The following is a 20,435-nucleotide window of genomic DNA, read 5'->3' on the forward strand; positions in this document are numbered from 1 at the left end:
AGCTTTTAAGATTTGTCTTTGCTGTGCTGGTGGAAATTGTTACAGTTGTCTGAAGGCTTGAATAATTTGCCTTTAACCTGCTAGATAAGATAGTTTGGATTTTGCTTTCAGTTATAACTTGGATTTCACGTGTGAACTTCACAGCGACCTGAAACATTATTCCTATTTGATTGCACAGTGTGAGGGTAAAAATGGAGTTTGTGGTTGTGTTCATCCACGTAGGAGTGTGGGGAAATAAAGCAGGTACACAGCTACTGCTTTCCTCCTGGGTGCCTGGTCTGGATGCATCAGTAGCCAGTGCAGGGATGTCTCTGTGCATGTGTAGATTACCAGACCAACTTACAGTTTTGCCCAAAGTAAGGGATTACTGATACTTCTACTGGCATTGTGGTCTTAATTACTGTGATATAGCACTAACAATGTAATAATAAATAACAGTACTGTGTGAATAGTGCTGGTCTGTCAGCACAATAAAAAACTCATTTCATCATCTCCTCCTTTTGTTTTTGCCCTGTGGCGTGTGAGTGGGTGCTGGATTTTTTGTTTGCTTCCTTCTTGATTGTTTTTTCAATGGCTCATTTTTGTGTGTCCAACCCTGAGCACAAAATACAGCACAGACACGTATTGAGCATCTCATGTAAGTCCAGTCTGAGTCTAAGGACACAGTTCATATCTGAATCGATGGCTCTTTGAGAATAATGTCTCCTTCCAGCCACTCCTTCCATCCACAGTTCTTATTACTGATTTTAATTTTGCCACATGTCAGAGGAGTTTTCTGTTTGTTATTTCACAGTTCCAGGTGTGAAAATCTTCGGCTGTCACTTGTGAGTGGTGGTGATGTTTAGTTCTAATTATTATTGCTATTAAAACTGTGCAGGTCATTGGCTGATATTGATGGAGACGGACAGCTGAAAGCAGATGAGTTTGTGTTAGCCATGCACCTAACTGATATGGCCAAAGCTGGGCAACCTCTGCCACTAACTCTGCCTCTGGAGCTGGTACCACCTTCCTTCAGGTAAATTGCTGAAGGCAGTGAAACATACCGTGCCTTCAACAGAAGCTTTTTGTGCAAACAAGGTAACTGTGTTATTTGTCTGATGGGGTTTTGTGTTTGTTGTTGTTGTTTTTTGGGGTTTTTTTTTGCCATCTCCAGGAGTGGAAAATACTCCGAAAATATCAATGGAACTCTGCCGTCTTACCAGCCTGTGCAAGAGGAGGAGCCACAGAAAAAACAGCCAGGTAAAACAAAGTTCATGGTCTCACTGTTGATAAATAAGGCTGTCTTTGAAGGACACTGGAACACTTAGAAAGTGGAAGATGTAACCAAATCCCTGGGGGGTTTCATTTCAGGAGCTGGATCCCTTTTAACTTGGACGGTAGGAGGGTTGTTAAGTGGCTGTAGTCAGCCTATTACATCTAATAAAAAGGAGAAGGCAGAGATGGGTGCTATTATTAGCTGTAGGAATGGAAAAGTGTGCTGATTAATAATGTATTTTGGAAAATAAATCTTTCATTTCCAACTGCTGCAGTGCTACTGCAAAATTTTTTTGCTGTTGAGTGTTACTGGCAGTACTTTGTTCTGGACATTCTGAAAACAAGAGATCCCAATGTTGTTTAATTATCTAAAGACAAGATGTGAGTTGCACACAAAAGTCAATTCTGCTGTTGGCTGCCTGATGGCAACGGTCTGTTGTGTGTGCAGCGTGGGACTCAACGTGCCTCCCTTTTTAAGAGTGGCTGCTGGGAGCCTCAGTCACTCCTTTCAGTCTCCTTTTATCCTGCTGTAGTTCAGCTTAATCCTGTTTTGTTTTCTGCTGTTTTTAACTCCAGGAGATCTTACAGGGAACGCCCTTTAAGGCTCACTCTGTGTGTTAACATTTCTTGCTCAGTGGAAAACCTCTGTAACAAAATATTGACTTCTCTCAGCTTGTAAAAGCTGCTCCTTTGTGTTTCCTTTAAAATTAAAACCATTTTCTTGGTCAGTTTTAAATGCAGTGTTTTTGCAATTGGAATAGACTTAGGAAAGTTTGAAGGTATTTTTGAGAAGAAAAATAATGCTAGAAAAAATGCCAAGTGCTTCCATCGTCGTGACCTGACTACCTGAACTTGCCAAAAAGAGAATACCTATCTTTAGTGGTGTAACTGAGGCACTTGTTGGAGAGCAGTGTTTTGCACAGGACAGAAATAACTCCTTCTCCTTGTTTTAGTGACGTTTGAGGACAAAAGAAAAGCAAACTATGAGAGAGGAAACGTGGAGCTGGAAAAACGCCGTCAGGTCCTGTTGGAACAGCAGCAGAGAGAGGCAGAACGTAAGGCTCAGAAAGAAAGAGAAGAACAAGAACGAAGAGAGAGGGAACGTCAGGAGCAGGAACGGAAAAAACAGCTTGAATTGGAAAGGCAGCTGGAGAGACAACGAGAGCTGGAAAGACAAAGGGAAGAAGAAAGGAGGAAAGAAATAGAAAGGCGGGAGGTTGTTTTCTTGACATTGTTTTTGTAATGCTTTAAGGAATGTGTGTGTGCATGTGGTGTTCACTTGATGGAGCACTCAGGATTTGGGCACTGACCTCGACTCATTGTCGCTGAGTGGCCAATGGCAGGCTCTCCTGGAGAGAGAGGATGGCATCTCTGTCTGAAAATAGTGTGTTACAAATGAACAAAGTGGTCTTTGAATCCAAGACTTTCGGATTCTTCGAAGGACAGATGAGGCTTGTTGGATAGATTTCTTAGTTTTAATTAAAATATATATATATATCTGTATTCCAAACAAGACTCTACTGAATTGACAGCTGATAATATTTTGCTGTTTGAACTTCAGGCAGATTTGCTTCTGCCTGGTGTCTCAGTGTGTGCATAAGGCTTTCATGTTTTAGGTAGATCTGTGAAATACTCAAAAGAGGTTAGGAATAATACCTCAGCGTGCTCATTTGTGGTCAGTTTTCTAAGCTAAGTAGATTTTTTTCCTCTCTGAATTATGCATCTTCCATCAAATTGCTTTCCTTTACCAGGATAGGAGCGTGGCATGAAGAACCCTGGCGGATCACTTCCGCTGTTCTTGGACGCTGATGTTTATAAAGACATTTTGAGAAAAACAATACATTGTGTTACTGTTACACTGCCTACAAGTTGAGCACATTGTATTAAAGCATGATCTCAGGGTTCTGTACCTGCGTGGTGATTTAAAGCAGTGTAACTTCTCTATAGGCAGCAAAGCAAGAACTGGAGCGCCAGCGGCGTTTGGAATGGGAGAGAATTCGTCGCCAAGAACTTCTTAATCAGCGTAACAGAGAACAAGAAGAAATTATCAAGTTGACCTCTAAGAAGAAGAGCCTTAATCTTGAATTAGAAGCTCTGGTAAGGCAGACGTTTCACTGCCCAACTTGAAATGAAATGCAATATTTTGAAATGTGCAGATCTTAGAACGTAGACTTAATGGTTTGCTGGGAGTTTTACTCTGCTTTGGATGAGCAATCTAAACTGGGTATTTTTGAGTTCTGTTAGGGAATTGACTGTGTTGTAATCAAACACTTTCTCCACGGACGTATGGAGAAAGGTTTTGTTGCTGTATGTAGTGTCATTACTCTGATTTCTTTCTAGACGGACAAACATCAGCAAATCTCCGGCAGATTGCAGGATATTCGAAGCAAGAAGCAGATTCGGAGGACTGAGCTGGAGGCTTTAGATAGAAAATGTGACCAAGGAATTATGGAAGTCAAGCAACTACAACAGCAACTTCAGGTACATTGCTTTCTGTTAAGCTTTTAATTCCCCTTTATTTCCTGTTTTGTGTTTGGGTAATTTTATGTGCTCCAGCAAGGAGGAACAGTGTATCAGTTTGAATCTGCGAGGCCATCCACGTTGCAGAGGTTTTTAGGTTCATCTGTGGTGCTAAAGAATTGATTGCATGCTACAACAAGCTGATAGTTGAATGGAGACAGTAGTCAAAACTTTTTTGAACTGATAATAGTGACTTCTTTTTGTTACTTTCATGGTTCCAGCCTCAGTTTTTGGTGAGGATTTCTGTGTTAGGCTTGAGGCAGTCAATAGAACAGCTTAGATTGGAAGGGACCTTAAAGCCCATCAACTTTCACCCCTCTGCTGTCAGCAGGGTTGCCACCCATCAGCTCAGGCTGCTCAGTGCACCATCCAGCCTGGCCTTGAACACCTCCAGGGATGGAACAACCACAGATTCTCTGCGCAGCCTGTGCCAATGCCTCACCACTCTCTGACCAAATAATTTCTTTTTAACATTTAACCTAAATCTCACCTTTTTTAGTATAAAGCCATTTCCCTTTGACCTACTACTATCAAACTCTGTAAAAAGTTGGTCTCTGTACTCATATCCAGGATTGACCCAGCTAAAGTTCAACACCTTCCACTTGGCCTTGCTGAATGTCATTAGGTTCTTGAGGCCAGCTTTTTGAGGCTGTTCAGGTCTCTCTGGATGCCATCCCTTCCTTCTGTTGTGTCAGCTGCTCCACTCAGCTTGGTGTCATCTGCACATTTGCTGAGGCTGCACTCTATCTCCCTGTCTTTGTTGTTGATAAAGATGTTGAAGAGCACTGGTCCCATGATGGACCCCTGGGGTCACCACTTGTCACTGGCCTCCACCTGGACGTACAACCATTGACAGCAACTCTCTGGCTGCAACCTTCCATTCTTTATCCACTAATAATCCATCCAGCTCTCAAATCCATATTTCTCCAATTAGAGATAAGGATGTGGTGCAGGACCGTGTCAGAGGCCTTGCATACGTCAGCAGTTGCCCTTGCTTTGTCCACCAGTGCCATCACTCCATAACAGAAGGCCACCAGGTGGGTCAGGGACGATGTGACCTTGGTGAAGCCCTGCTGGCTGTTTCAGATCACCTCCTCATCTCACATGTGCCTTAACATGCCTTGCAGGGGAATCTGCTCCAAGATCTTCCCATGCACAGAAGGGAGGCTCACCAACATGTAGTTTCCTAGGTCTTCTTTTCTCCCTTTCTTGAAAATAGGACAGATGTTTTCTTTTATGAACTCACCAGGGACTTTGCCTGACAGTCACAACTTTCCAGATATGCTGGGGAGCAGCTTGGCACCCACAGCAGCCAGTTCTTCCAGGACCCTGGGATGCATATTGTTCAGCCCCGTAGACTTGTATGCATTCAGCCTCATGAGAAGGTTTTGGACTTGTTCTGCTCTTACAGTGAGGGGAAGGGGATTTTGCTCCCTCGTGCCCTGCCTAGACCTTTTGGCTGTTCATCAGACAGCCAGAAATTCTTACTCCCAAAGTTCAGGGTCCTGTCTCTGCTCTTTGCTAGGCCTGTGTTCCTCGAGATCATGAACTCGGCCAGGCCATGTTCACTGCAGCCCAGGCTGCCCCCAGCCTTAACCTCTTTCATGATCTCTGCGCTGGTGAGCATCAGATCCAGCAACTCTTCACCTCCAGTTGATCTGTCCAGTATTGGACCAGGAATTTATCCTCGGCAAACTCCAGGAGTCCCCTGGATTGCTTGCTGTTGCTTTCCCAGCAGACATCTGGGTGGTTGAAGTCTTCATCAAGATGAGAGTCTGCCAGCACAGCATTCCCTGCAGTTGAAGCAAGAAGGCCTCATGCACAGAATCCCCTTGTTTAGGCAGCCTGTAGTGGATCCTGACCACCAGATGTCCTTCATTGGTCTGGTCCTTGATTTTAACCCACAGGCTCTCAACTTGATGATCAGTTTCTGCAGCTCTTTGCAGTCTCTCTTCTTAACTTAGAGGGCAACTCCCCCACCCCTGTCCTGTTCCTTCTAAGAAGCTTGCAGCTCTGTTCTCGTGATAGTTTCCACTTTTAATAAATCTGTTAACTTCTTTTCCAACTGTGATACGATTTAAAGATTAAAAAGTTATTTGGTGTTAATGTTGTTCACACAGGGAGTATAGAAGTAGTTGTTCCTCCTCCCTGTAGTGCTAACTCACATCCATGGTTTCATTAAAGTGCCTTGGAGTTCTGTTTGAAAATTTTTGCACGTGAATATATACACAGTATTAAAATGTGTTATGTTCTCTTCAATATCTACAGGAGTATCAGAATAAGCTGACTTATTTAGTTCCTGAAAAGCAGTTGTTAAGTGAGAGAATGAAAAACGTTCAACTCGACAGCACTCAAAGTAAGTGCCTGCAGATGAGTCCTGGTTCACGTTGCTGGGTTTTTGTCATTTCATGTCATGCTGATTAAAAAAATAAGCTGTAGGATACAGAGGGGTCAATCCTGCCTTTGTTTTAATATCTTTTCAGTGAGAGCCACCTAAGAATTGTAGCATCTGTGTTCCTTTGCTTCTACTGTGTTGTGAATAAGAAGCAAACAAGCACATTTTTGTGAGAAACAGAGTTTGCTTAAAACTTCCTTTCTGCAGACTGTGCCATCCTCAGATACAATGATCCTTGTTACACAGTGTGGTTTTGGTAGCATTAAGTCAGGGGGGTTCATTAAAAGTTTACACTGATCTTTGTATCAAAGCACGCTGCAAATTCCTGCCTTCAGAAGCTTGCTATGAACTGATCCAGCATGATACAAAAAACCATTTGTAAAGCATTCCATGCTACACGTAATGCCTCCATGTGTCAGGTGGATGTTGGCCCCCTTCTTGGTGCTGTATGCAAACAGGGGGGTAAGTCAAAGGATTTTTGTAAGGAAGGAATTTGGGGATGTATGTATGTATGCTGGGGAGAAAATAACTTGATGAGAACAGAAAGTTGTTTATCTTCTAATGCAGATGCAGGAATTGCTTCAGTGCAAAAGAAGTCTCTAGAAAAGGAAGAATTATGCCAAAGACTTAAGGAACAATTAGATGCCCTTGAGAAAGAAACTGCTGCTAAGCTTGCTGAAATGGATGCGTTTAACAGCCAGCTGAAGGTACGTGTGTTCTCTGACTGCCTACAGTGAGTCTATTTCTTCATCCATGTGGAAAGACTGCTGGCGCTTCCAAAAGGTCTTCCCAACTTTCAGTGTCACAAAAGAATGACCAGAAGTCTTGTAGCACAAGAAAAATTCATTTAAAGCTATCCTGATGTACTAAAATATCAACATCTAGCTGATCATTGCTTTGCATGAATCGACTGTTGCTCACTCTCAACCTTTGCTTTGGAATTGAGGTTTCTGAGGCTCTGGTTCTTTTTTATGGGGTCATACAGTGTTGTTATGGGCTACAGTCTTTGAATCGTGGAGTTTTAATTCCTGTTGAAAGGAGCGCAGGGTTTCACAGCACACTGCCCAGGACCCAGTAGCAGACTTAGGTGTTGTTCTGTAAGTCAGCATAGGCTGCTGCTTTGAGGATAAGGTGGTAAATGTTGACTGCTGGCCCTAAAACTAATTTTGTTTCAGCAGCAACTCTTGATGTACCTAAAAACGCACCCAGTGCTCAGGCATGCATCCACTTAACTTCATTTCCTGGCTTACTCTCAGTGGCAGTGATGTGAACTGTATTCCTATGCAGTGCATTTATGCTGGGCCAACACGAGGGCTCTGCACTCGCCGTTGAAAAGGACAGGGATTGAATTTGTGAGCACTGCTAAGAGTTTCTGTTCTTGGAAGGAGGACAGGCTGCATGAAACATCAGTGACGTGCAGTTTGAGTTCCTTGTATGCTTGCATGGCTTGCTGTGTTCAGTGGCTGCATCCACTGTTTAGTCTTCCCTAAAAAATGTTTTCCAAAATACAGTGCAAAGATTAATTAGCTTTTTATCTGCCTTATCTTACAGTGTGACAGTATGGATGATTCTGTTCTTCAGTGCCTTTTGTCTCTGCTAAGCTGTCTCAACAACCTCTTCCTCTTACTTAAGGTTATTTTCTAATCTTTGGCTCTTTTGCTTTTTAATTATTTCGCATTTTTTTCTCTGCTTACCCTTTCTGTTTGGATATGTAACTTATGTTAAAGAAATTTTCCTAAAAGAAAATAGTAGTTTTGTTCTTTCTGCTAGCTTTTAAATCCTCATAAAGATGTACAATTTTGTTTACTTGCTTAGAAAGCCAAACTGCAAAGTGATGATAGCTATTTTATTTCTTAATGGACTGTGTTTAAGTTGTTTTACTCAACTGTTTCTTTTTAGTTAAGGTAACATCAACAAAAAGAGCACTGTCTAAGATGGAAGCAGTGTCTTCTCCTTGCTTTCCATCTGTTGCTCTCTCTGTGTCTCACCATGTCTAGTTCATGCACCTGAAGCTGGGAATCACAAAATCATAGAATGGTTGGATTGGAAGGGACCTCAAGGATGATGAAGCTCCAACCCCCTGCCACATGCAGGGCCACCAACCTCCCCATTTCATAGCAGCCCAGGCTGCCCAGGGCCCCATTCAATCCGGCCTTGAACACCTCCAGGGATGGACGGGGCATCCACAGCCTCTCTGGGCAGCTGTTCCAGCACCTCACCACTCTCTCTGTAAAGAACTTCCCCTGACTTCCAACCTAGAGCTTCCCTCCCTCAACTTCAAACCATTTCCCCTTGTCCTGCTGTTATCTGCCCTTTCAAAGAGTTGATTCCCCTCATGTTTGTAGGCTCCCTTTAGGTACTGAAAGGCTACAGTGAGGTCACTGCAGCCTTCTTCTCTCCAGGCTGAACAAACCCAGCTCCCTCAGCCTGTCTTTGTAGGGGAGGTGCTCTGGCCCTCAAGTCATGTATATGGAGTCAGGCATGTGAATCCTGAGTTTGGGACTGAAGTGGTGTCAGTGCCCAGGTGATGACATGCCACAGCGACAGCCATGCTTTTAAACCTCCAGATTAACCCTGCACTAAAACTTGCTTCCTGTTTTTCCTCCATGCTGCTTTTGTCTGCTGGTGTCAGAAATCTGGCTTGGGTTTTTTCCTTCTTAAATCAAAGATATGAGATTTTGTTTCCATAGCAATCCTCAGTTTCTGTGTAGCATGAGAAAAATATTTTCAACTGAATACATTTGGGAAAAAAACAGTAGCAAGTAGATGTGTTTGAGACTTTCACTGGCACAGAAATCTTGTTCATAGGAATTGCACAGTGTTTCTCAGGCACTGTGATTGTGGTTGGCAGTGCTTACTGTGGTGGGAACAGATCACTGATAACTGCTTTATTTGCATTTTGTATCAGATACAGAAAGGCAGAGTGCACCTGTAGCTCAGTGTGTGTCAGTAGGATTCCTCATGGTAGTGTGACGTCTAGCTTTGTACTGTGACAAAATAAGTTCTTGAGGTACTCAAATTATTGCTGGTTTTCTTTTCTGTAAATGCAATTATCCCAAAGATTCACGCCCTGTGTTCTGTGCAAATGTCCATTATCAGAGGGAGGTGAAATAGGAACTGAAGAATGTGCCCCCAAAAGTAGAAGTTCATAGAGGAAGAAGGCAGTGTGAGTGTTAGGCTGTAGCTGCCTGCAGTGGTAAGCCTACTGAGGATGTTCTTAAGCTTTTTGATTGAGTTATGGAACTGATCCCTCCTATTCTGCTCAAATAATTCCAGTCTTCCATTTGCATGCAGCAATTTGTCGTTGTGTTTTACAATTGGGAACGGAGAGAAAGAACAGAAACGTTGCAAAGGGGGGGGATGCTGGGGGTGTGTTCTCAGCTTTATGGCATTGTGTTGGCTTTCAGTTGAAGCCTGCCTCTCCAACAGTGTGTTTTGTGGTTGTTCAGAGCGTGCTTTGCTGTCGTCTTTGTCCTTACACAGTGTTGTATGGAAACGTGACGCTTCTCCCTGTTTCCTGTCACATTTGCTGTTTCCAGCAGGTGTTTGTCTGAAGGGCGCTTTGAAAGCCCGAGTTCTATGAAAGGACTTGCAAACCTGCCAGCTGTTTTCATGCTTCAGTTTGTTTGACTCTGCAGTGACCTTCAAGGACTGTTAAGAACTCAGTGTTACGTTGTTCATTTGTATGGATAAAATAATAGTTTGGTTCACAAAGCGTTACAGTGCTCGAGTGCTTCCTAAAAGATTGGTTTCGTTTCTTATGATGTACTTTATTGTGTTTCCTTATTAGGACCTGAGAGAAAGCTACAGCACGCAGCAATTAGCCTTGGAGCAGCTCCATAAGATCAAACAGAGCAAAATAAGAGAGGTAGAGAAAAGAAGAGCCGAACTTGCGCAGAAAAAGCGGCTGGAAGATGAAGCTGCAAGGTACCATGTCTTAAAGTGTGTCAGCATAGCAGTTTTTAGAGCAAAGGAGTGCCAGGGTGTCTTTCAGATACTGATTTTAATACACAGGAAGTATAATTGGCAAAAATACATCCTGCTTAGTTGCCTTGAGAAAAGCAGTTTAAATGGAGTGCCACCAGTACAAGGCGTTCTGCATTTCCTTTTTCTGATCTATTTTTGTCTTTTCGTGGAATTTAGAAACTCAGGTGTGAAGGGCAAATAAACCAAGCAACACTTTTTCTATTAACATTTTAGCTTCTTTTGTCATAGAATCATAGAATGGCCTGGGTTGCAAAGGCCCACAATGCTCATCCAGCTCCAACCCCCTGCTGTGTGCAGGTCACCAACCAGCAGACCAGGCTGCCCAGAGCCACATCCAGCCTGGCCTTGAATGCCTGCAGGGATGGGGCATCCACAGCCTCCTTGGGCAACCTGTTCCAGTGCCTCACCACCCTCTGGGGGAAAAACTTCCTCCTGATATCCAACCTAACCCTCCCCTGTCTCAGTTTAAAACCATTCCCCCTTGTCCTATCACTGTTCATCCTTTAAACAGCAGTTCTCCTACTGTTTTTACGCTCCCTTAAGTACTGGAAGGCCACAATGAGGTCTCCCTGTAGTCTTCTCCAAGCTAAACAAGCCCAGTTTCCTCAGCCTTTCCTCACAGGAGAGTTGCTCCAGCCCTCTGATCATCTCAGTGCCCTCCTCTGGACCTGCTCCAAGAGCTTCATGTCCTGGGGGCCCCAGGCCTGGTTGTAGTACTGCAGATAGATAATTCTCACACATCTGCAATTCCTCATGTTTTCTCCTTGTTTTGTTACCTTTGGAAAGTTCTTAAATATTTCCTTAAAGGCACTTCTTCTTGAGTAGTTGCTAGTTCTTTGTTGTGTATATTCATTCTATTGTGACATGGTACTTATACAGTAGGGAGGACATTGACTTCTTAATTCATCAAATCATTCAGCTTGGAAAAGACCTCAGAACCCCAACCCACCCCTCCATGCCCACTGCCCACGTCCCTCCGTGCCACATCCCCACACCTCTGGAACGCCTCCAGGGACAGTGACCCCACCACCTCCCTGTGCTGCTGTGCCACTGCCTGTGTTAATCTTGGGAGCTCAATAACTTACATTTTTAACTGTAAGTTTGATTTCTGTTTTAGGAGGAGGACCAGAACGTTAGGATAGGTCTTTTCATTTCAGCAGCCCTGGTTCATGTACGAAGTGCTGGTTTTGCGCTGCTCAGCTTGTACTGAGAAATCAATCTTTTCAGTTGTTGCCTCTTGCTTTTTCATGGTCTTGTTCCCAATAAGTGTAGTTTCTCTTGTGTTGCTGACTAAGAAACAGTAGTTTTTGGGCTTTTAAACTTGCTGTCCTAAGATGCCACTGTTTTTCTCCTCTCCTGACTCTCTGCTACCCATTTTATCCTTAGTAGCTGAAGAGTGTGGCAGCGGTGGTGCAATAAACACTGAGTAGGTGCTGAAAACAGAGAGCTAAAGCAACAAAGATAGCATGCAAAGAGTATTCCTATGGTTATAACAGAACGTAATTTTACTACTCATCTATTTGGAAATCTTACTTTTCAGTCATGGGGCTTGGAAGCTTGTTGCCATGGTGGGCAGCTTCAAGCCACCCTTATTAAATGAATGCACTTCTGTCTTGCTTGTGTGTAGGCGAGCAGAAGTGTACGAGGAGGCAGGTATCTGTGTGGCAGTCTCCCTGTACTAAGAATTCAAATCCATTTATTACTTACACGTGGGATATCCTGGCACTCTTGTGTAGATAAAGCAGTCTCCTGTGGAAGAGCTGATTGTCCAGTGAGAAAAGTGACTGATATCATAGATTCAGATTTGTTTACAAGTCCACTTGATTATTCTGTGAATAGAATCTCTTTCAATTCTAGATGAATGTTCTCCTACTTCTTTCTCATTTCCTTTTTTAAGGAAAGCAAAAAGGGAGAAGGAGAACCGATGGCAGGAAAATATCCGAAGGGAAGAGGAGGAGAAGAAGAAGCGATTAGAGGAGGAGAGAATGCAGGAAAAGGTTCAGGAAAAGCTTCATGAAGAGGAGGAGAAAAATAAGCAAGCTGGGATCTTGAGAGAAACAGAGCAACGGCAGAGACAACTGGAGGAAGAGAAAAGAAGGCAAGAACAAATTGCAAAAGAAGCTGAGGAGAGGCGTAAGCAGAATGAAGAAATAAAAAAGATAAAAGAAGCCACCACTTCTCACGAGGCAGAGAAATGTGCTGCTAAATTAAACATAAGTGAGAAGTTTGGAGATCTGTTGAAACCGACAGAGGGTAAAAGTCTTAAGCCACCCTGGACCAATGAAGGTAATCTTAGTTAGATTGTTGCCTTGGTGGTTCTTGTTTTCCTAAGTCATTTTTCATTCCTTAGGTGTATTACTGTGACACCGTGGCACTTACTGCCTCGTGTTATAAGCAAAACACAAAGTTCCATGTCTTTAGTTAGCTGTAAATCATCCTGTTGATCCAGTTTGTCTTTATCAGTTTCTCAGTGGTAAAGAGAAGATGGTTGGACTGGGTGATCGTTTCCAACCTTGTGATTCTGTGATTTGCTCCATTTTTGCCACCAATGGCCCCAGTGGCAAATCTTCCAGTGATTGTGGCTAATGAATTGTAGGTATTGTTGGAAGCAGAACTACTGTAGCTTTTTTGTAAGGCCTGATCTCTCTGTCATTAAAGCAGAAGGCTAACATGGAGCTTTGTCAGGCGATGAGTGGATGCACAGGTAACCCTCAGTGATTTGTTAACACTGAAATCCGCTGCTTTTTGCACCACTCAGTGCCTCTGCTTAACAAAAAAAGAACTGAAGTCAACCTGACTTTCTCTGTAGGTATTCAGAAATCCTTGTTTAACAATATTTTCCCGGAAGGTGACTTTACTGCAACTCAGCTTTCTTTAGTTCTTGCCAGTTCTCGTTAGCCAGTTTAATTAACTGAGTTAAGCGAGAACCAACTGGGGTGCTGAAAGATAGAATCATAGAATGGCCTGGGTTGAAAAGGACCGCAGTGATCATTAGTTTCAACCTCCCTGCTCTGTGCAGGGTCACCAACCAGCAGACCAGGCTGCCCAGAGCCACATCCAGCCTGGCCTTGAATGATGATGAGTTTTCTTATCATTTCAGGCAACGCCATCAGTGCTTCAGAATCCAGGAATTCTGTTGCCTTTGTGAATTACAGAGCTTTGTATCCGTTTGAGGCGAGGAATCACGATGAGATGAGCTTTAATACTGGAGATATAATTCAGGTGAGATTTGCCATTTGTACTTAACACTTCACAAAACAGTTCCCTTCTGACCCTCAGAGGAAACAAAAGTGGTTTGTGTTGTTTTGGCTTCCTTTTCAGACACAATTAGCTGTTGAACTGCAGGTGTCTTATTTTAGAAATACACCAGCAGCCACCACCTCCTCTTCTACCACCAACCTCAACTAAGCTGACTGGCTGCTGGGATTTGGTTAGCTGCTAATTTTAGCCTGTTTTTTCTTCCTCTGCCTTTGATGATAGGCAGCACGATGGAGACCTCCATACTGACATGGGTGTGTAGCACAAATGCTCCACGCTTAATCATTACAGTAAATAAGAAGATTTTTGGGTGCCTTGTGAATAAAGTTATTGGAGGCTCAGCACATTTTTGTCTTTTATTAAAAAATTAAGATTACTGAGAAATATTTGGGCTTCCTCACTTAAGAGCAGCACAGCTCTCTCCTGGTGTCGTCTGTGGATCCTCAGTGTTGTGTGGCTTTGGGCCCTGTTTGAAGGCAACACCTGAGGCTGTCCCTGCTTGCCTCCACAAGTCACTGAGTTGCTCTGTTACCTGGGGAGCTGCATCACCACCGGTGTGTAATCAGCTCAATTCTGGGAGGAGACAGAATTGCAAATGCTGCCCCTGTGAGCGCTGCTCGTGCTGTTTGGTCTACCAGTGGGAGCTGACATATGATAGATATCCTGTTGTTTCACACTGCAAATTATGTTTTCTTTGTATTTTTATCCTCCTGTCCGTAGGTTGATGAAAAAAATGTTGGAGAGCCTGGCTGGCTTTATGGGAGCTTCCAAGGACGTATTGGTTGGTTTCCGTGCAATTACGTGGAAAGAATACCAGAAGGAGAAAAAGCTTTGTCTCCAAAGAAGGCCTTACTTCCTCCTACAGTATCTTTATCTACTACCTCAGCTACTTCAGAGTGAGTTTTGTTATATTTATGTTCAGATTGCTTGTTCAGAGTTAAGGCAATGTGCTGCGTGGTGTCAGTGATATTTTAAAAGAAGAGAACTTACTGAAAAACCTATTGGAAAGTCATAGCTTGCATATTTTAAGTATTTGATAGGCTTTTTTTTCATTGTGTAGAATATGGAATGGCCTGGGTTGCAAAGGAGCACAATGCTCATCTGGTTCCAACCCCTGCCACATGCAGGGTTGCCAACCAGCAGACCAGGCTGCCCAGAGCCACATCCAGCCTGGCCTTGAATGCCTGCAGGGATGGGGCATCCACAACTAGTACAAGTAGATACAAGTAGTATCCACAAGTAGTATTACTTGTTTTGTATCTATATTTAAAAAAAAAAAAAAGAAGTGATTCTACGTGAAGTGCTTTTAAAATGAAAAGTGCTGTGTGTTTATTACGTCTGTCTTCAATCTGCAGACCACTTTCACCAAGCAGATCTGTAGAAGAGTCAGATTACCAGAACGTACATTTCTCCAGCCTGAACGTTAATGCAGCGTGGCAACAGAAGTCAGCTTTTACCCGCACTGTGTCCCCTGGATCTGTGTCACCCATTCATGGACAGGTACGTTGTGTGTTGTGACATAATTCCACCCATCCATGGAGTGGGGACCAAGAGGACACGTGCAGTGCGTTTCTGAATTAGGATAGTTTCACCTGTAGTTAAACACACAAGGTGTTTGTGAGATAGGAAACAGTGGAGGTGGTTTCTTAGTCACCTCTGTAAATCATTGACCAGACAAGAAAAAAAAAATAACAGTTAGGAATGAACTTGCTTGGACTGCAATAACTGATGCATCAATGCATGTTTAACACCCACACCAGTGAGGGTGAGTGCGAACACATCTCTGCTTCTGTCTTACCAGGGGCAGCCCGTCGAGAACTTGAAAGCACAAGCACTTTGCTCTTGGACTGCAAAAAAAGATAACCACTTGAACTTCTCCAAAAATGATATCATTTCTGTCCTGGAGCAGCAGGAAAACTGGTGGTTTGGAGAGGTGCATGGAGGAAGGGGTTGGTTTCCCAAGTCTTATGTCAAGCTCTTACCTGGAAATGAGAAGAAAGAGGAGTAAGTGTAACTTTGGCTAGTATTTTATTTGGCAGTTTGCAGAGGGAGGTGTTCCAGGGTGCAAAGTGATTGCAGTGCAGATTCTGAATGCTCTTTGATTACACTGATTTACACTTTTATTATTTCATTCTTGGAAGCCAATTAATGTTGGGCTCACTGCTGTGTAAATAAACAGCCTTACAAGGTGAGTGCTGTGAAAAGTCAGCGGTGGCTGATGATTCATCAGGGTATTTACTGAAGTCTGGTTAATGCTGGGGTGGCTGCACCATTGTGTGTGAGTTGTTCTCATCATGTTATGATGAAAGTTCTTAGAAATACTACAGAATGAGAGAATTTAGGCAAAAATCTTTATGGATGTGAACAATTGGTAAATAATACTTTCTAGTTTTATAGTATGACATCGATCTTTGGAGTGTGGTGTGCTCTTGCTTGCTGCTCAGGTCTTAAAACCAGTGATATCTGTCACCTTTTTAAAAGTGGAGGGAACTTTTGTAATGAAAAAATAGCAACTTGGAGACACTCAAGCGAGCTTAGGCTCATCCTAATAGAGAGATGTGTTGGCCAGCAGTTTGATTATTCAAAATGTCCTTCTTAATTTCTGCAGACCAGAAGCTGTTTATGCAGCAGTAAAGAAGAAGTCCAGTGCACAGCTCTACCCAGCGGGAGAAGGTAAGAGTGAATAACTGTGTGATGGAGCTGAAATATGTGAGACGTGTCTGAGCAATTCCTGTAGTGCTTGTCCAGAAAATACAGTGCAAATGCTGAGCTATTGTTAGGAGAATCCAAAAATGAGAACTTCAGTAATATTTGTAATTAATTCAGGTTGAGCGTAGCCATCTTGGTTTTGGTTGGTTGGGTTTGATTTTGTTTGATTGCTTGTGTTGTTTGTTTGGTTTTTTTTGCTTCCTACAATTGGGTGTAAGTTCCCCAGGCTTCTGCTTATCTGCAGTCTGTTCCAAGTGTGGTAACTCACTGCCAAATTCATATCTGTAAAACGTTGTGTATCCTTAAGTCAGAGGTGTGAGCACAAGGCAAGCTGTGATTGCAGTCTGTAAGGTAGGGTTGCTTCACAGGCTTGCCAGGACATTCAGGGGAGGTTTAGGTTGGATCTTAGGAGGAAGTTTTTCCCCCAGAGGGTGGTGAGGCACTGGAACAGGTTGCCCAAGGAGGCTGTGATGCCCCATCCCTGCAGGCATTCAAGGCCAGGCTGGATGTGGCTCTGGGCAGCCTGGTCTGCTGGTTGGTGACCTGCACACAGCAGGGGGTTGGAACTGGATGAGCATTGTGGGCCTTTGCAACCCAGGCCATTCTATGATTCTGTGATGTGATCCACACTATGGACACCATGAGGGGTGCTGACATCCATGTTGTTTGTGTCTGATGGACTTTTATCCTCGTATCTGAAACTGTTCTCTCCACCTCTATGTGCTGTTTGTGCAGAGTACGTTGCACTGTATTCCTATTCAAGCTCTGAGCCTGGAGACTTGACTTTCACTGAAGGTGAGGAAATCCTGGTGACCCAGAAGGAAGGGGAATGGTGGACAGGGAGCATTGATGACAGAACTGGGATCTTCCCCTCCAATTATGTCAGACCAAAGGATCAAGAAGTGAGTTCTTACTTCAAGTCTTGCGCAACTCATGATGCTTTTTTCTGTTTTAGTGTGTTTCTGTTCTTGATACCTGTTACTGATATACTGATGTTAAGCAGAGATTAAATTGCTCAACAGGAAAGAGGATCCTAGGGGACTTGAGTCCCAGATTGCTCTAACCACAGTGTCCCATTGCTGCTCTCACAGCAGGATCTTGGCATTTTGTTAAATTAGGGCTCAGAGTTGAAACCTCCATCTACGTGGCACATGCTTAAAAACAGGGTAAATAAACTCCACTGGATTTATTAAACATGAAAAGAATATTGTTGTGTCTTTGTTACAGGGTTCTAGTAATGCTGGCAAAACTGGAACAATAAATAAGAAACCTGGTGAGTGCGTTACAACTTTTCACCATTTTGGACTGTGTTTTAAGTGATTAATAAGGCATATATGTTCATAGCAGTGTTCTAAGGTCTGCCAGTGTGCTTGCTTACAAGAGAAATAGCAGCTTCTTTCTTTGGAAGTAGCCCTTATCGTAGTGAAAGTATAACAAAGACAATTCATATGCTTTCTTTCCAGAAATTGCTCAGGTGACTACTGCTTATGCTGCATCAGGAAGTGAACAGCTTAGTCTTGCTCCTGGGCAGCTCATACTTATCCTGAAGAAAAATGCTAGCGGATGGTGGCAAGGAGAGCTGCAGGTGAGTGATTGGAGGAACAGTCACTGTGGCTTGATGAGCAGCAGTGAGGGGTTGTTTGGTTCAGTTTGAGATGAGCCGCTGAGTAGAGCGCTCTGAAAGCTGGTTGGAAAGTGGCAGCACCTCATTTGAGACTCTTTAATTGATGTGTAAGTGGAATTTTCGTAGAGCAGATATATAGCCCTACTGTGAAATGGTGCACTGAAATAATTAGCTGCACTTAAAACCTTTGAATGTACAGATTTGTGAGAGCATATTAAGATGCAGCTTTATTTGAGTTTGGTTGTTTCATCCTTTAGCCAGATCTTAGCTTCTGAGTGCTTATTAAGCTTAGTGCTTAATTGCTGTTGAAAGACCAACTTTGTTTTCCATAGGCAGAGCTGTGTGATGCATCTGTTGTGTTTTTCCAACCCTTATGCTGTTTTGTTTCTTGACTGTGTAATAACCATTTCTACAGGCAAGAGGGAAAAAGAGACAGAAAGGATGGTTCCCTGCCAGCCATGTGAAGTTACTGGGTCCGAGCAGTGAGCGAACCACATCAGCTGCCCCCTCAGGTGAAAAAATGGTTTTATTTGTATTTCATTTCACTTCTGTTATTGAACTGCTTGGATTGTTCACATACTAATTTGAATTAACACTGTGTTTAATGGCTTTATCTTGCTGTGCTTTGCTGTAGAAGGTGAAGTCCTAGTCGGAATCTGAGTCTTTGGGCATGTGTGTCCTTCAGATTTAATCTCTGTCCACAAAAGGGAAAATCTCCCATGTGTTTACAGTGATCCTGCATGGGGTCCCTGCCCCAGCCTATACTATTTATAAGGCTCTCTAATTTTTCTGCCTGCATTGCAGAGCCAAACTCAGTTCATTTGTAAACTCCTTCTTGCCAAACTAGCAAAAACCCTACAGAAAACAAGCAGTCATTGGCAGGCACCTTGGAATTCCATGCAGTGCTCTTTCTAAGAAGGAAACTGAGCTGCACATCCCACAGTGTATTTTTCATTTCGATACCTGAGTACAGATGAGATGATTTCACAGAAGAGTAGCTTTTCTGGTTGTGTGGAGCTCCCCGCAGCCATGCTTTGGTTGTACCTGGTTGTCTGGACAAGTCTTCCCTTTGCTGGAACTTGCAGCACATGATGAGCAGCGCACGCTTCCTTTGCTGCATTTTTCTTACAAAGAATCTGCAAGGTGACCAAACTCGCTTTCTGTGCTGAGCCAAGGGAAGACAGAAGTAAACTTGATTCCTTAGCAAGCTGTGATCATGTCTGGTGTTTTTCTTCTGTAGCAGTTCATGTGAAATTGTTGTTTCTTTCCTGTGTCTGTGCAAAATACTGAAAAATTGCCTTACTGTTTTGTGTCACAGCATCCTGCTAACTTTGCTTTTTCTTCATAGTGTGTCAAGTAATAGCAATGTATGATTACATGGCAAACAATGAAGACGAGCTCAGCTTCTCCAAAGGGCAGCTTATTAACGTGCTGAGCAAGGATGATGCTGACTGGTGGCAAGGAGAACTCAATGGTGTGACAGGTCTCTTCCCTTCCAACTACGTGAAGATGACCACAGATTCTGATCCAAGTCAGCAGTGTAAGCAACAATTTTATTAAAAACCATTTTGTTTCTTTCTTTCAAAAGTGCATTACTGTTCTTTTGCTTTGAACTTGGAATTTTGAGTTCCAAGCATCAACTGAAGTTATTGGGATTTTAAATACTCCTTTCTTTAAATACTTTTCTTTGGAACTCTGTACTTGAAATACTTCTCTGTTTAACCTGCAAATAACCATCAGATCACCAACAGCCAAAGTGCAGTAGTGAGAGTGTGAGGGTGAGCTAGGGCAATACATCTGGGGGGTGTCCACCTAAAAGAGAGGCTGACATACAGATATCTGGTGTTTGATAGCTGGTGCTGACTGGAAGCCAGTACAAGAGCATTACGCTTCATTGCAGGGCTTCCACAAGTTTCATAAACCATGAAAAAAGTGTCTGCTGTAGTCTTCTTTAACTTAAATGTAACAGTTTGTCAATTCAGTAAAAGTAGTCACAAAGGATTTAAGAAAAAAGAGAATTCTAGCATTAACAAGTGAAGTAATCTGTGGTAGATGTGTCAGTCCTGGCTCACAACTGCTCCTGTCCAGCTCTGATAAATGAGGTGTATGTATCAAAGGAACGTTAAGCTGAAAATCAGCAGCAGCAGCCTGAGACCTGAATGCCAGGATATTTGCCTGTCTGAAGGTCAGGTGTTTTCCTGGTTGTTTTGTTGGGTTTTTTTTGCACATAAATATAGGAAATGTTTCTGGTCCCCCCCCCACCCTCTTGGCTTTTTTAGTTATCGTTTCTTTTGTCAGCTTTCCTCAGAGAAAATTACCACTGCTCTTACTCCTCCTTCAGCTTTTCATTCTTGGGCACTTGATTTAAATCAACCTTTCATCAGCCCATGGCATTTGTGGCTTTGGGAGCCCGTTAGGGTTTGGGTGGTTGATGGGAAAGTTGTCCCTTTCACTTAGCAAGTCACATCCCTTCACTTGCTGTTTTTTCGCCAGGCATCACTTGTGTTTTTTGCAGTACAAAGGCATACATCTGGCATTGTGGTTGATGTATATCCTTAAAAGCCTGCAGCTCTGTGGGAGCAGCTTGCACTTGAGATTTGATGAACTTAGTTTGGTTGTTAGAATTCCCAAATGTGGTGACAGAGGTCCAGCTTGGGTTGGAAAGCTTGGCTTGTCCACTCAGAAGCT

General features: G+C 43.1%; 1 protein-coding gene across 6 annotated transcripts in view; it reads left to right on the forward strand.

The window, feature by feature from the left end:
* ITSN2 (intersectin 2) overlaps positions 1-20,435 on the forward strand; it is a 66,994-nt gene that overhangs the window by 32,085 nt on the left and 14,474 nt on the right. For 5 of the 6 annotated variants that reach the window (XM_048938062.1, XM_048938067.1, XM_048938068.1 and 2 more), the window contains exons 10-29: positions 878-1,015; positions 1,154-1,239; positions 2,208-2,470; positions 3,202-3,351; positions 3,595-3,735; positions 6,043-6,130; positions 6,737-6,876; positions 7,721-7,801; positions 9,960-10,096; positions 12,054-12,442; positions 13,257-13,378; positions 14,135-14,310; positions 14,770-14,914; positions 15,216-15,418; positions 16,023-16,087; positions 16,859-17,025; positions 17,351-17,396; positions 17,587-17,708; positions 18,163-18,259; positions 19,096-19,287. In XM_048938062.1, coding sequence (XP_048794019.1) covers positions 878-1,015; positions 1,154-1,239; positions 2,208-2,470; positions 3,202-3,351; positions 3,595-3,735; positions 6,043-6,130; positions 6,737-6,876; positions 7,721-7,801; positions 9,960-10,096; positions 12,054-12,442; positions 13,257-13,378; positions 14,135-14,310; positions 14,770-14,914; positions 15,216-15,418; positions 16,023-16,087; positions 16,859-17,025; positions 17,351-17,396; positions 17,587-17,708; positions 18,163-18,259; positions 19,096-19,287 — 2,948 coding nt within the window. The remainder of the gene's footprint in view (positions 1-877; positions 1,016-1,153; positions 1,240-2,207; positions 2,471-3,201; positions 3,352-3,594; positions 3,736-6,042; positions 6,131-6,736; positions 6,877-7,720; positions 7,802-9,959; positions 10,097-12,053; positions 12,443-13,256; positions 13,379-14,134; positions 14,311-14,769; positions 14,915-15,215; positions 15,419-16,022; positions 16,088-16,858; positions 17,026-17,350; positions 17,397-17,586; positions 17,709-18,162; positions 18,260-19,095; positions 19,288-20,435) is intronic. The other variant, XM_048938066.1, reaches the window with a different exon arrangement.

Source organism: Lagopus muta, chromosome 2, assembly GCF_023343835.1.
Source record: "Lagopus muta isolate bLagMut1 chromosome 2, bLagMut1 primary, whole genome shotgun sequence".
Taxonomy (NCBI): Eukaryota; Metazoa; Chordata; class Aves; order Galliformes; family Phasianidae; genus Lagopus; species Lagopus muta.